Below are 12,591 nucleotides of genomic sequence, written 5' to 3'. Positions count from 1 at the left end.
CCTTGATCTTTACGATGGTGAACCCTCTCCTGTGCTGCAGATTTTTCCCATCAAAAGTATGGGGGCATATATCACAAGCAAGTTATAACAAAGCATCAAAGAATACTGGGTTTCTTTTTTAAAAATATCTTTGTAGAATTTTTTGAGTCTTTTAGTCAATGTTATCAGTATTACCACATTTGAATCTTAATGTAATACTTATCTGTGGGCTTGTTCAGTAGTCTATGGTTCCTGTAGTGTCCCAAAGAACAAGGTACCTTTATGTAACCATTTATTTATGCCGTTGTATCGCAGAACACATCTGCCGTCACTCAATATCTCCATTTTATGATATCATCAACGTGACAACTATGTGTGCTTCTAATTCCCAGTGTCAGTGCTATGTCCCTTTAATTGACATGGGACACAGCTAGGACAGCTAGCTATGAGTTATTTGGGCTTTAGACATTTAAGACAAGAAAGGACAGAGCTGAAGTAGTTCCTGCTTCTAAACAAGTTGTTTTATTTACATAAGAAGTAGGACATGGGAATCCTGAATGCTTTCATAAATGCAGAGCTTTATTTTCAAATTCCAATTTGAGAATAATTGATCGATATTTATGGTCATACCCATCTTAACTAGTTTCTGTGTGCGGGCCTATCACTGTGAAAAGTACTACTTCCACTCTGGAAATCAGTCTGGTGGTTCCTCAGAAAACTGGGAATGATACTTGGGACCCCACTATACTACTCCTGGGCATATACCCAGAGGATTCCCCAGCATATAACTAGGATACATGCTCCACTATGTTCATAGCAGCCCTATTTATAATAGCCAGAAGCTGGAAAGAACCCAGATGTCCCTCAACAGAGGAATAGATACAGAAAATGTGGTTTATATACACAATGGAGTACTATTCAGCCATTAGAAACAATGAATTCATGAAATTCTTAGACAAATGGATGGAACTAGAGAACATCACCCTAAGTGAGGTAACCCAGTCTTAAAAGAATACTCATGGTATGCACTCACTGATCAACGAATATTATCCTAGAAGCTTGGAATACTCAAGACACAATTCACATATCAAATGATACCCAAGAAGAAGGAAGGAGTGGCCCCTGGTCCTGGAAAGGCTCAGAACCGCAGTGTAGGGGAGTACCAGGACAGGGAAGTGGGAAGGGGTGGATTGGCGAACAGGGGGAGGGAAGAGGGTTTATGGGATTTTCAGGGAGGGGGGGGATCCAGAAAAGGGGAAATCACTTGAAATGTAAATAAAGAATATATAGAATTGAAAAGAAAAGAAAAGAAAAGAAACCTGGTCCTGGCTTTCCCAGGTTTGCTTGTACTAGCAGAACATCCTGCCTGCTTTTTATAAACAATCTTCTGTTGACTGGTTCCCTAGGAGCCCCACCTTCCAACACTTGGACACACAGACTTCTAAGATGAGATATTATTTATATGGTTTTATTTGTTTTGTTTTGCTTTTTGAGTCTCACTATAGTCTTGGCTAGCCTAGAACTGACTATGTAGTATGTAGACCAGGCTGGTCTAGAACTCACAGAGATGAACCTACTTCAACCTCTCGGTGCTGAGGCAGAGATTAAAGACACGAGGTACCACACCTGCCGATGCTGTTTGAGTTTTTATTTTACTCTCCCTGCGATGGTGTTAGGGCTTTGTATGTGTAAATGCTCCACTGCTTTTTCAGACTCATTCAGTAGTTTGACCTTATTGCATAAGTACCTGACTTTTGACCTACTAACAGATGCTCTAAAAATGGTTCCAAGTGTATGTTTGCTGAGAGTGAAGGTTGGAGCATTTAGTCCAAGGCTCACACTCTCCATAGAACTCTTAGAAAAGAAAGCAGAGCCAGTGTGAGTTTGACAGTGATTTTTATCCATGTTGAAATGTTAATTGTCACTGATAAGTCAAACTTCTTTTTTCCATTAGTCGCTCATCAAACTCTGGGAGTCCATGTCCACTCAAGCATTTCTTCCTTCACCCCCTTTGCCTTCCGACATACTGACATATACTGAACTGGTGTTGGATGATCAAGGCCAGCTGGTCCATATGAACAGACTTCCAGGAGGAAATGAGGCAAGTATTTAAGCCCTCGTCCCTTTCCAGGTCTGCGTCCACTAGTACCAGCCTTTCATGAGAGCTGGCGTTACACAGTAGGATCTAAGACTCAAGTGGGAGAGTCAGGACAGTATTTTGGGTAGATTTCCTCAGCAAGAGAATGAACCAAATCAAGAAATTACTGTGAAATTTTTAGATATGATAATAGTATTACAATTGTGCTTTGTGAAAAGGGGTATTTTCTGATGGGCATACATACTTTAAGCATCAAAGGTCTATAATGTTTTAGATTTGTTTCAAAATAGAATTGAAGGTAGGAATGTAAGTGGACCAAGATTGTGAGTAAATCTTTGAAGGCGCATGAGAACAGAGTCTTTTCCTTTGTTAGGAAGGTTTTGAATTTTGAGATCTTTAGGTTGCTTTTTTACACTGCAGTTATTGGACTTGATGATATTGTAAGCATAGTAAGGAAGTTCTTCCTAAAGTGCTCAGTCAGAACCCACCATGTAAAAGAAGCACAAAGCCTGTTTGCTTGTTTGTTAGTTTGTTTGTTTGTTTGTTTTTGAGGCAAAGTCTCATTCACTACATTTGCCTGGGTGGCCTGGAACTCTCACATAGACTAGGCTGTTTTTAAACTCTTCTTGCCTTCTAAGTGGCACATGTGTGCCACCACACCTCCCTGATTTTGATAGTTATTAAAAACTTAAAAGTTGGGTAGAGAAGGACAGGGAGAGATTCTGGAATGACTTGGGGAGAAAAATAATATCAAAATATATTTAAATTTTAAAAATAAATAATAAATATAATAAAGTAAGTATTAGTAATTATAAATAATATAATTTTTAAAAATAAAATACACATTTCTAGCCATGTGCTGTGTCACACACCAGCATTTGGAGACTGAGGCAGGAAAATTAGTTGAAAGTTAACCTGGGTTATGTGACTCCCTGTCTTAAAACAAAACAAACAAAGTATTTTCTAAGATTGACAACCTTTCTCATACAGTACCATCTAATAATGACATAAAGATATATTCTTGTGTGTCCCCTCATCTCCGTGTAGTAAAAGTCATAAAATTTTGATTTTGCTTCTAAGGTACAATTCTAGCAATGATAAAAGTATTAACACACCTAAAAATACATTTTTTTTTAAATCACAGATTCAGATAATTCCTAGCTAAACTTATTTCTTAAAATAACCCTTATCTGGGTGTTCACTGTAAGCAAGCTGGTTGATCACTGGAGAGACTATGTGGATTTTTTCTACTGTGTTCAGTTCTTTGGTTCTTTGGAAATAGGATCTCTCTATGTATATCTGGCTATCCTGGAGCTTACTTTGTAGAATACACTGGCCTTGAACTCTGTCTCTGGTATGATGGCATGTGCTACCAAGCCCAGCTTCTGTATCTTTTTCTAAAATATTTGTTTTGTGTATAAGGTTTATGGCTTTTCAGTATAGTCAGCAAGAGCAGGTGATTTAGCTCTAGAATGGAGACAAACACTGAACCAGACGGAGACGCTTAGAGTAGTAGGAGATCTTCCAATCTGGTGCCTCAACAAATGGCAAGAAGATGGGGTGCAAGTGCAGCTGTTGCCGATGGTAAACGCATACGCATTGACTCACAAAGTTGAAGCAGAGCTCTACTGTTTGGCTACTGAATGGCTTCTGCTTGCAGCCCCTCAGCAGGAAGGAAAAGCTTCACTGTGTTAGTCTGCAATTTTGATTCATTGAACATCTATTGAGGAATAGAAAGTGCCCTTGTGAACATGAGGCTGAGAATAAAATAGTTTTAACTAATGTAATTAAAACACAAAATGAGATTTTTTTTTTAAGCCACGTGAAATGCTAGCTGTAGTGCCATGAGCTTGCTTCTGCTTTTTCTCTGTTCTCATTCTGTTTGAGTGAATGGAGAGTGGGGGAATAGTGAAGTCCCAGAGGGACAGAGCTCTGTTCTTGCTGAAATTACAAGCACAGAGCTGCCTGGGCATGAACATGTAGTGTTTACTCTGCCAGTATGAATACAAATAGTCTTATTATACGGAACTCTGTACCCAAAGACCACACACACACACACACACACACACACACACACACACACACGAACAAAAAAAAAATTTTTAAAGGTTTTTTTTTTTTTAACCCCTTTAGGACCTAACAAACCTGAGGATAAAGAGCGGCTACTGCAGGGAGTGGCAGGGTGCAGTGGTAACCATGGGTTTCGCTTCACCCAGCAGTTTTGAAATCAGAATGCTAACAGCATTTGTGAAGATAGCCATTGCTCTGTGTCACCTTTCTCATTCGTCCATCTTCCCTTTCTCAGTTACATGTTTTCTTTTTTTCTTTTTTCTTTTTCTCAGATGACTGACTAGGATTGAGCCTGCTTGTTAGCTCACTGTTTCTGAGCCTGAGAGTTGAGGAAGAATAAGGCTGATGTTCTTTTGTGAATAGTCAATATCTGATGCCCAGGGTAGCTGGTGAGGTCAGTGACCTTAGCTAGATTATAGGAAATGGCATGACAGAAATGAGGCTAAGGTATTAGACGCAAGCTCTGCTACCAGTAGCTTGGACATACAATGGAGTGTGTCCTTTGAGAGACAAGTCTAAGGATGGAGTTTCAGCATTTGACTCTGAGGGACAGCTGTATATAAGATGACGAAATGTCACTAGGATCTATCTCCTCCCACTTTTATCAGGGAACGTTGACTTTCCACTAGTGCAGTTTAATTTTCTTTGGCCAAAGAGACCAGTTTGTCATGAGCCTAGCACTCTACCTATCACCTGTAGACTGAGAGGGGAGACAAAGAGAGCTCCTTCTGATGGAATTTGGAGCAAATCTGTCCTTGCCAAAGAGAATGGGCATCAGAACAGAGCTGTGAGGAATAGTTTTATTTAAAAAGGAATAAAAAAATTGACCTGTTAATGTTATGAAAGCCAAGGCTCAATGTAAATGCATTGATGCTACATAGACATTAAATCATAATGTAATGTTTTCCAAAGTGACAGCTCTACCAGGTCATCATTGTGGATGATAGTGAATTACCTTGAAGTAGTGGAGTTTCTGGGTTTATAAGCTAGCACATGGATATAAGGATTGAATGTAAAACAACAGATTCCTGAATAGGTTTTTCCATGAATTGAGATGCTTTTCCCTACAACCAGAGGCAGAAAGCATGCATTTACTAGACCATTGTTACCTTGTTCATCATCCTGTCTTCCTCTCTTTCTTCCTAGGATAGTAAATAAGTAAAAGGTGATAGGACCAGAACCTGGACCAGTTCAGTTCTATTTAATTTTAGGTAACCTGTTTTTTGCTTGAGGAAGATATTGGCTATTTCAGCAGAGATGTGACCTGTGTTCTGAACACTTGTGCCTGTGCTAAAAGCACAAGAAATAGCTTTTCTGGCTCTGTGTTAGCTTACTCCTTCCTGTTTTTCTGCTGTCCCTCCCCTCATCAAGAAAGATGTAACTAAAGAAGTACTACCTAATTCCTGATTAGAAGTACAGGATACTTCTTCTCATTGTGAGATTTGAATGGCATTGCATTTAATATGAATTTAGAGTGGGAATATGAACAATGTGAACCAAATCTGTGAACTACATTACTTGCAAATAGCTGTAAAGATGAGTTGCCTGGATTTTCTTAATAGTTTCAAGTAAAGATGAAAATTGAGGAAAATGTGATTGCAACAGAGACTAAACTGATTTCCTTTCTAGCTGCCCCAATGCTGCAGAGATGAGCACTGTGTGTAAATACACAGCTGGATGAGTGCACTGTGGATGATGAGCACTGTGTGAAAATACACAGCTGGATGAGTACACTGCAGTGGTGAGCACTGTGTGTAAATACACAGCTGGATGAGTGCACTGCAGTGGTGAGCACTGTGTGTAAATACACAGCTAGACGAGTGCACTGCAGTGTTGAGCACTGTGTGTAAATACACAGCTGGATGAGTGCACTGCAGTGGTGAGCACTGTGTAAATACACAGCTGGATGAGTGCACTGTGGATGATGAGCACTGTGTGTAAATACACAGCTAGATGAGTACACTGTGGAGCCCAAGACGCAGCTCTCAGTCCAGCTGCTCTACCACTTCTGTTCTGAGGAGTCAGTGACATCCTTCTGCCAGCTTGCTAGCCTATTTTGATCACTTGGTGGAAGCTGTAATTGCAGGTGGCAACATTTCAAGTAACACTTCTCCAATGCAGCATAGCTGCTTTCTGCACTAGACCCAGTTATTAAAAAGCTCAGGCTAAGATCAGGCCAGCAGCTGCAATGGACTTGACAGAGAACAACTCAACTTTACCTGCTAGGAAAAAGAAAAACCCTGGCTTTCATGTTGTTACATTCGTGTGTGTGTGTGTGTGTGTGTGTGTGTGTGACCACCACCCGGCTGTTACATTCTTAATGTTCTGAAATAAATCCACTGGCATCTTATTTGTTTGTTTACTTATTACAGTTACTAACACTCAATCAGTGATCTTTAATGATGAAAATGTGATCAGGAGGCAACTCTTGCAGTAACTTCAGTGTTGGTGGAAACCGAATCCCTAGAACATGGATTTTTAACATTTCTTTGCATTTCTCTTACCGTAATGAAAAACTGGAAATGAGAAAACACTATGCTTAGAAATAGTTATAACAATGAGGTATAGTATATGGAACCCAAAACAGGAATGATAATGATAGCCTGCAATCCTGGCATGGCCTAAGAATTTTTCCTTCAGGTTTATTGTTGTTGTTCTGGGAACACATCTGCTGCATCTCAATATAAGCCTCAATGCTAGGGAATCTAAGTGGCTCGGAGGTTTCGTGTTTCAGATGGGCACTAGGTGTCAGGGTTTTCCCTCCTCTTCCCTTTAGGAGGAAAACAGGCTTTTTAAACTCCCCTGCCTGGTGAGGCACACCCACTTGTTTTCTTTATTCCTTTTTATTTTTTACTTTGTTGTTGTTGCCACGGTAGTTTTTTTGTTTTTTCTAACGTTCCTTTTGGTCTTTTAACTCTGGTTGAATATGTGTTGAACCTACCTTATAACCTGGCACATTGCTTTTTAAAGAAAAGAATGCTCAAATAAGAAATAAATTGATAAAATTAAAATTTAAAGACTAGTAACTATCATGGTTGATATGTTTATTTTATTTTCTGCTTTGTGTTCTCGGGTGGAATGAGGGAGATAGTGGGTATTAGGAATCGAACTTTGAAACTACTTAGCATACTTATATCAGTATATAGGTACCATTAATTGCTTATAGTGTGCTATCATTTATTTATTTAGAGTGTGTGTGTATATGTGTGTATGAGAGAGAGAAGCAGAGACAGACCAGACAGACAGATTGTATATGTGTTAATGTGTACTGTGGCACACAGTGGAGATCAGATTCCATCTTGTGGGAATCCATTCTCTCCTTCAACCATGTGGGTTCCAGGTCTCAGACTCTGGTTAGCTGCCTTTGTGGTGAGTGCCTTCATCTACTGAGTCTCCTGACCAACCCTCTTTTTTTTTTTTTTCTAATTTTAAAATACTTTAGACAATATAGACAAATATTTTTTAAAACTGATATAATAAACACTCCATCAACTAGGAACCACTCAGATCCTACTATTGTGACTGTAGGCTATATTTCTTTGAAAGTTTTAGTTTGAGCATTTAAGAAAAGAGTGTTTCCTAGCATTTTGGAGGCAGAAGCAGTCATATCTTATGAGTTTGAGGCCAACCTGATCCACATAGTGAGTTCTATGACAGCCAGGGCTGTGTAGAAAGACTGTCTCAAGAAAAAGGAGGGTTGGGGGAGCTGAAAGAAGAAAAGAATGTAGTAATAGAAAACAGAGGTCAAGGAGCCAAAATAAGCTTAGAACCCTAGATGACCTTCATCAGGAGCTGTGTCCTAACTGCTCTGAGGCCAGGCCCTTTCCATGTTTAACAAGTGGGATGCTCCCTTGTCAGCCTGACTGGTGCTATAATCACAGACACACTTTGACTCAGACTAACATCTGAGGTGTTTCCAGAGAGATTTAGTTCCTAAAGGAAGTCCCTTCCCTGAATGTGGTGACCCATTTTCCACAGAATAGGGACTTGACTTCTGCTGATGCTCTCTGCTTCCTGGACACAGACACAATGTTACCAGTACATCCCTGAGTCCAGGTCTTCCCACCATGATGAAGTGTATCCTCTCATCAACCCAAGCTAAAATAAACTTCCCTTAAGTTTGCTTTAGCGGGGTATTTGGACACAGTGGTGAGAAAAGGAGCTGCTACCACTTAGCTAACCATGGACTCAAATTCTCATGGAGCCCATTGTTGTCTAAAGGTGCCTGGAGAGTGTGCGTGTGCTTGTTGGCTTGAATACTAAAATGATTGCTTGTTTTTCCTGAACATGGGACACAAACACTTTTCTAGTTTAATACTATGTTTTTATATATCATTTTTTAACTCAACCCCAAATTAGCTTCCAGATTGTGAAGATAGTCTGGATAAATTTTATTGTCTTTTCTTTAAATCTTTTGTTAGAGATGTATTAGAAGAACAGCTCATTTGACTTGTACGGGCTTGAAGTTGAGCTCTGAAAGAGCACTTAGAGAAGCAGAAGACAAGGGCTGGAGAGGGTTAGGGTTAGGATTAGGGTTAGGGTTAGAAATTATTCCCTAGTACAAGATTATTATTGTAATCTTTGGTTATATTTTCATATATATTTTTATATATGAATATATATTCATATATAATATATATTATATATTTTTTCATATATTTTCATATGGTTGAAACTTTTCATATACAAATAAGTTTTCAATTATTAAGAAAGATGTCTTGAGCTCACGTGATTGTTTGACATTAGCACTAGCATAAATAGCATGGAAAGCCTAGTTTTCACAAACAGGACAAATTAAATCAGATATCACATTGCCTTAAATATATACCTTTTAAATATTTTCTTGTATTTTGTTATAGTTATAGCAATTGCTTTTGATAGTTTTTAATTAAAAGTACAGCTTTAATTTCCTATATTTATATTTAAAAGGGCTAAAGGTAACCTTTGGATTAAGTTCCTAAAACGAAGCTCATCTTGAAGTTTATTCTCTCTGGGTCTTGTTCTTTTCATTTTTCTGATTCAAGGCTATTTCAGCTGTGACAGCCTAGGGTTTGTTGTGTTCTCTCTAGAGCCTTACAGTAGTCATCTTTCGGGCATTAGCAGAGTTAGAACAATGGCCAGTGTAGGCTTTAACATAGGAAACATGTGCCTCAGCCTACATGAGAAAGTGTTGTCACTGCTGAGCTTAGAGTGTGGAGAGAAGAAAGGCGTCTGAGGCAAAGATTTGTTTTCTGCTCCCACCGCCTGGCAGGAGCTGACAGGTGCCCCATTACACCCTCAAAGTAAACCCTGTCATGTTCTACCCCCAGCTTTTCCTTCACGTTGCTCCGTGTTGAGCTTTACGACAACAGCAGCATCTTTGGGAAGTGCCTGTGTGCACTTGAACATTCTAGTCACACTGAGAATACAATTAATGTTGATGTCAATTTTGGTGTTAATTTTGGGTCATGATTAGTGTTGACACTGTATGTCAGACTAATGGCACTTATGGATACCACCAGAATAAATGTTAATATTATCATATTTTTTAGTATCTGTTATAGTAACACTAAACCAGGGTCCTCCCAGGAGAAAAAAATACATATATGGATAGATAGATAATGCCTTTTTCTATTGCTGGTGTTATTCAGCGAGAAAATGACATCTCAGGGCAGAATCCTAATCACTGTTTGGAGCATCAGAAATAATGATCACCTCTGATCGGAGGTTGTGAATAATTCATTTGGTTTGATTTTTCACGTCCTGTCCAGTGATACTTTTCAAACCAAATGTGTTTCTACAGGAAAATAATGGTCCCACTTCTTATGGAAATACCATGGCACAAATCATTTTACCCACATAAAAACAGTTAAATAAGACTGTTCTCTTCTGCTTGCTTCCCCTCCCTGCCCCTCCTCCCTCATTTGAGCATGTTTATTCCAGGAGCAGAGTGTGGCCAGAGAATTATTTTCTTCCTCAGGACTTGCATAAGGAAAATAAACCCTTACTGCTGCTCCTCTCTCGCTTACTCACTGGTGCTTTTGGCCCACCTCCCCTCTCACCTTAAGATGATTAGTTAGCTTGAACTGATAACCCTAAGCCTAAGAAACCTGCTCACTGGAAGTTTTGTTACGAAAAAAAAATAGATTTCTGTATTTTAAAAGTTACTTGTGGCTATCTATGACAATGAAAACATACTTTTCAGTGATAAGTACGTAGGACTATATGGATGCACAGTGCTGTAGACAGGATTTGGCCAGGGAAGAGAATGCCTGCTGCTGCCAGCCTGCTTGGAAACTCATTAGACACAGACATGCCCCTCAGACAAGGAGGCCACAGGTTGCCCTTCTGCAGCCTTCAGTCCTCTTCAGGCTTCTGTTCTGGAGTTTTCTTTTCTTTTCTTTTCTTTTCTTTTCTTTTCTTCTCTTTTCTTCTCTTTTCTTCTCTTTTCTTCTCTTTTCTTTTCTTTTCTTTTCTTTTCTTTTCTTTTCTTTTCTTTTCTTTTCTTTTCTTTTCTAAACCAAAATTTACCTACATAAAAGTGGGACTAAGAGAATTCCGGGCTGTAGTTTCCTTGGTGGTTATTTTGTTAGAGTACAAGGCTGTTGGTTGGGCTTAGATGAAGTCAGTTAGTGCTACATTCCTAATCGCATTGTCACACTGTTTATATTCTTATAGAATTGCAGCCACTGATAGGACCCACAGATATAAAGTAACTGGACTAAAAAACTTACAGTGTCCTAATTAAATGAGGAAGAGGGGATATAACTGTCTTTTGATATAGTGGCTGAATCCTCTGAGACAAAGCTATTCTTAAAATATTTTAAGTCCTTTCTCCTGACTGTTAAGCCCCAGCTCCCACCCCCCTCTTTAAATCAAGGGCAAGAGGAAGCGTTCTTCAACCTAGTGTTCAATCATCAGACCAAGTGTTTTGCATTCAGAAGCAATTTTCAGTATCAAATTCAATTTTGTCAAGTGATTAGTTGAATTTGGTAGAGAATAATTTAAAAATACAAAGCTGGAAATGGCCATGGTGCTTCTGCACTAGAGGAAAGCAGATGCTGTTTTCCAGCTGCTGTCCTAGGTGCCTGAGTGTTCCAACTGGATTGCTGTGTTAATGCATTTGCAGCTGTTACAGGTCTGCACCTGTTGACAGTCTATGTTCCTGCCCAGGACTGCTAAGAGACATAGGGAAGTGAGGAAGTGATACTTGTCTGCCTATCATTGCTAACACCCTTTTATGTACATATGTTTGTAAGCTCTTTAGTCCCCTTCAAGACGAAAGGCTCTGTATAAATATAAGCTTTCGATTTTAGTACATGTTTGTAATACATGTGGTATAGTCCTAAATATGTATTTAGCTGATAGGCACTGTTCTTGCCTATTATACAAATATTGACTTTAAAAGTATAAATATGTATTTAACCAACAGACCAGAAAAACACCGAGAAGCAGTTACTTCTCAGGTAGAGATATTAATATTGTATAAACCTGTGTATACATATGTTTACATTCTACCACAGTGCCACAGAACACTTCTCTTTTAAAAATAAAGTGATAGCCCCAACAGCCCAAGATAGTTCTTACTGTTTGTTCTAAGCTGGGCTCTTGCTTTATAACCCTGACTTACTTAGAACTTAAAGACTTCCTCCTCCCGCTGCCTGCTAAGGGCTGGGCTTATAGATGTGTCCCGCCACATCTGACTAAATATTTTATTTTTTAAGACAAAATTTTGCAGTATAACTCAATGATTTTGCTTCCCAAGTGCTGGGATTATAGCTGCGCACCAACACACTCAGATTCTAGGAATCTAGCTTCTGAGTCTATACCCTTAACTATCATACTGTTTTGTCTATTACAGTAATAATATCCATGTATTTTTGTGTCCTTTTCTACTTATGTACTACATCATCATAAGTACTTTTAATTGCTATTCATAATCTTCAAAGCCATCACTTTGAGATTGAATGTTTTAATATAGAAACAAGCAAGAATTGAATTGACTGAATATGTCTTCCCTGCCACAAACCCAGCCTCTGCAGTCTCCCCGACTTTGACGTGTCTTCACCCAAGATTCCTATACCTGCTGAGTCCCAGTAGCATGTTTTTCTTTGTACTTTATCTCCATCCTCTTCTTGCTCCATCTGTCAACATTTGAGATGTTTTGACTGTCAGGACCACACATTTAACAGTTTCATGATTGTAATGCTACTCAGAATACTAACAGAAACTATGCAATATTCTTTGCTTCAAAAAAGTGTGTGTGTATAAGAAAGAAAACAGTATTCAGTACAGTACAGAGAGTGCAGTAGGCATGGCAGAAGCCCAAGCTAGTCTGAAACTTTGAGTTTGTAATTCTCCCGCCTCTGCCTTCAGAATGCTGGAAGTATACGTTTGCACTAGTTTTTAATAAGTGTAGACCCAGAAAAGTTACTGAAACAATAGTATGCATTCTACCACTAAAC

The 12,591-nt window shown here is 39.0% G+C and overlaps 1 protein-coding gene across 4 annotated transcripts in view; it reads left to right on the top strand.

The window, feature by feature from the left end:
- Positions 1-12,591, top strand: part of Acaca (acetyl-CoA carboxylase alpha) — a 267,019-nt gene that overhangs the window by 188,164 nt on the left and 66,264 nt on the right. For all 4 annotated transcript variants that reach the window (XM_052193828.1, XM_052193827.1, XM_052193825.1 and 1 more), the window contains one exon: positions 1,934-2,080. In XM_052193828.1, coding sequence (XP_052049788.1) covers positions 1,934-2,080 — 147 coding nt within the window. The remainder of the gene's footprint in view (positions 1-1,933; positions 2,081-12,591) is intronic.

The sequence above is a fragment of the Apodemus sylvaticus genome, chromosome 10 (genome assembly GCF_947179515.1).
Source record: "Apodemus sylvaticus chromosome 10, mApoSyl1.1, whole genome shotgun sequence".
Lineage (NCBI taxonomy): Eukaryota > Metazoa > Chordata > Mammalia > Rodentia > Muridae > Apodemus > Apodemus sylvaticus.
This window is presented reverse-complemented; position numbering and strand designations above follow the sequence as displayed.